The sequence below is a fragment of the Nestor notabilis genome, unplaced genomic scaffold (genome assembly GCF_000696875.1).
Source record: "Nestor notabilis isolate BGI_N333 unplaced genomic scaffold, ASM69687v1 scaffold16554, whole genome shotgun sequence".
Lineage (NCBI taxonomy): Eukaryota > Metazoa > Chordata > Aves > Psittaciformes > Psittacidae > Nestor > Nestor notabilis.
The window spans coordinates 1-3,118 of NW_009925313.1; the positions used below are offsets into that span (position 1 = coordinate 1).

At 60.6% G+C, this 3,118-nt stretch overlaps 1 protein-coding gene across 1 annotated transcript in view; it reads right to left on the reverse strand.

Annotated features, from left to right (window-relative positions):
* Positions 1 to 6: 6 nt before the first annotated feature.
* The window catches only part of LOC104404551 (plectin-like), a gene marked incomplete at both ends in the record, with an annotated part of 8,061 nt that continues 4,949 nt past the window's right edge, over positions 7 to 3,118 (reverse strand). Inside the window, 1 exon segment of the mRNA XM_010013006.1 lies at positions 7 to 3,118. This exon segment is cut by the window's right edge and continues 8 nt beyond it. Within this exon segment, the coding sequence (XP_010011308.1) occupies positions 7 to 3,118 (3,112 nt within the window).

Below are 3,118 nucleotides of genomic sequence, written 5' to 3' on the forward strand. Positions count from 1 at the left end.
GGAGGCCTCCAGCAGGCGCAGGCCGGTGCCATCCTCCACCATGCTGCGGTCCATGGCGTCCTTGTAGGAGATCTTGAGCTTGGTCTTGGGGCAGGTGAGGTACTTAGAGTAGGTGTTGACGTCGCGCAGCTTCTGGGCTGTGCGCGCATCAATGGTGCCCTTCTGCAGCGCCTCGTCCAAGGACACACGGCCCTCAACATCGGGCTCAATGAGGCCGCCCGTCAGGTACTGCACCTCCAGGAAACGCTGCCCGGCCTCATAGTAGAGCCAGCCCTTCTTGAGTGCCTGCGCCGCCGACATCTTTGTCTTGGTGCGTGGGTCCTCAAAGCCGTAGAAGGCCTTTTGCGCCAGGTTGATGCGGTCCACCATGATCTTGTCCACCAGGCCCTTGGTCACGGCGTCAGCCACGGTGCACTTGTCGCCAGTGGTGGGGTCGATGATGCCACCGGTGCAGGCCTGAGCTTCCAGCAGCCGCTGCCCCGTGATGTTGTCCACAAGGTTGCGGCGCATGGCCTCCGTGATGGACACCTTCTCCAGAGTGTCCGTGTCCAGGATGCCGGCCACCGGCCCCGTCTCCTCAGTCGGGTCACTCCACATGGATATCTGTGTTCGCACCGGTGCTGGGCTGACAGTGTAGGAGGAGGAGGAGCCCACGGAGGACGAGCGTGAGCGGAAGCCACTCATGTTGCCTGAGAGCATGTCCGCGAACTCAGTGATGGAGAGCGTGCCTGCGCGGTACTGGTCCAGCGCTGACTGGTCGATCAGGCCCTTACCGATGGCATCGTCGATGTCATACTGGCGCCCCGAGCGCCGGTCAATGATCATGGACTTCACCACACCATCGGAGGAGGAGGTGGTGATCTCCTCCCACTCGCACTCCTGCTCTGACAGTTCCAGGTAGGTCTGGTGGTCAATGAGGCCCTTGCGATAGGCCTCATACACAGACATCTCCTTGCCCGTCTCCGGGTCAACAATGACCACCCTGCGCTTGCGGACGGAGGACTTGGAGGATGTCTTCCTCTCCCTCTTCTTCTCCTTCAGGGGCAGGAGGCAGAGGCCAGTCTCCGGGTCAGTGATGCACCGCTCCATGAGCTGCAGGTAGGTGAGGTTCTCCTCTGTGTTGGGGTCGAAGAAGCCCTTGGTGTCATCACTGGGGTCCAGCAGGATCTCATTCATCTCCTCATCGAAGAGGCCCCTCTTGTAGGCGATCTCCACAGGCAGGCGGTGGCTCTCCTCGGGGTCGATGATGCCGCCGGTGGCAATCTGAGCCTCCAGCAGGCGGATCCCATGGTCCTTCAGGATCAGCCCCTTCTTCATGGCCTGGAAGAGGGAGATGAGCTTCCCGGAGTAGGGGTCCCGGTAGCCAGTGACGGCCCTCTCAGCAGAAAGCAGCTTGTCCTTGAACTCAGGGCCCACGATGCCCATGCGAACGGCCTCCTCCACTGTCAGCTTCAGGCCCTTGATGGGGTCGATGACATAGCCTGTGGCTGCCTGTGCCTCCAGGAGCTCAAAGGCGGTGCCAGGCCGGATGATGCCTTTCTTCATGGCCTGGTAGACAGAGAGCCGCTCCTTGGTAGAGTCCACAAAGACGCCAGCAATGCAGCTGGTGCCCTCCAGGAACTTCTTCAGATTCTTGGAGACCTCCTCGATGGAGGTGAGTCCCTCCTGCAGGCGCTGTGCAGTGGCCTCATCCATCACCTGCGAGCGGACCAGCTCCTCCACCGTGATCTGCTTGCGCAGGCCACGGAAGGTGAGCTTCCGTGCATCGCAGAGCGGCAGCAGCAGGAGCCCACTGCCCTCGTCCCGGCGGCACCGCTTCAACAGCTGTGTGTAGCTCAACTTCTCCTCCGTGGATGGGTCCACGTAGCTTCGCACCTCGCTGGGCTCAGACAGCATGTCATACGTGTCCTTGCTGATGAAGCCCCGCTGGTAGGCCACCTCCAAGGGCAGGTGGAAGCCCAAGTGTGGGTCAATGATGCCACCGGTAGCGATCTGGGCGTCCAGGAGCTTGAGGGCCTCTTCACTGGGAATGAGGTCCTTCTTCATGGCCTGGAAGATGGAGATCTTCTGCTCGCTGTAGGGGTCTCTGTACCCAGTCACGGCCCTCTCAGCAGACAGGAGCCGGTCATGGATCTCAGGCCCCACCACACCTTTCCTGACAGCCTCATCAACCGTCAGCATCTCATTCTTCATGGGGTCGATCATGAAGCCGGTGGCAGCCTGGGCCTCCAGGAGGGAACGGGCCACTTCCGAGTTGATCAGCCCCTTCTTCAGTGCCTGGTAGATGCTGAGCTTCTGCTTGGAGGAGGGGATGTAGATACCAGCTACACAGCCCGAACCGTAGAGGTACTTCCAGATGGTCTCCACCTCCAGGAGCTCCCGGAAGGTCTTGGAGCCCTGCTTGAGCAGGTTGTAAATGTCTTGGGAGATGATCTTGGCCTCATAGAGTTCCTCAGCCGTGATGCGGCGCCGGACATAGTCGTAGGACGTGAGATTCTGCTGCCGGATGATCTCAGTCTTCTCAATGATCTCAATGATGATGATGATCATGCGCTCCTTAGACACACGACCCGACTTGAACTCCTCCATGAGCTGCTTCCGCTGCTCCTCAGGCAGCAAGTCTGAGTGCATGATGTCCCACAGCGACATGGAGGAGCCCGCCCTGCTGCCCACTGGGATGTCCACCTGCGTCTCCTCAAACACCTTCCGTGTCTCTGCCTCCGTGTAGACCTGTGTGGTCTCCACCACTGTAGGTTTCTCAGGCTCCCGCAGCGGCAGCAGGTACAGGCCAGTCTCAGGATCCTCGATGCACCTCTCCTTCAGCTGCGTGTAGGTGAGGCTCTCCTGCGTGTTGGGGTCAAAGAAGCCCTTGGTGACATCAGTGGGGTGCGAGAGGGTTCGGTTCATCTCCTCATCGAAGTAGCCGCGCCGGTAGGCCACCTCCAGGGGCAGGCGGTGGCTGTGCACAGGGTCGATGATGCCGCCGGTGGCGATCTGGGCCTCAAGCAGGCGGATGCCGTGTTCCTGGACAATGAGCCCCTTCTGCATGGCCTGGAAGAGGGAGATGGTGTTGCCAGAGTAGGGGTCCTTGTAGCCGGGGACGGCCTTCTCGGCGGAC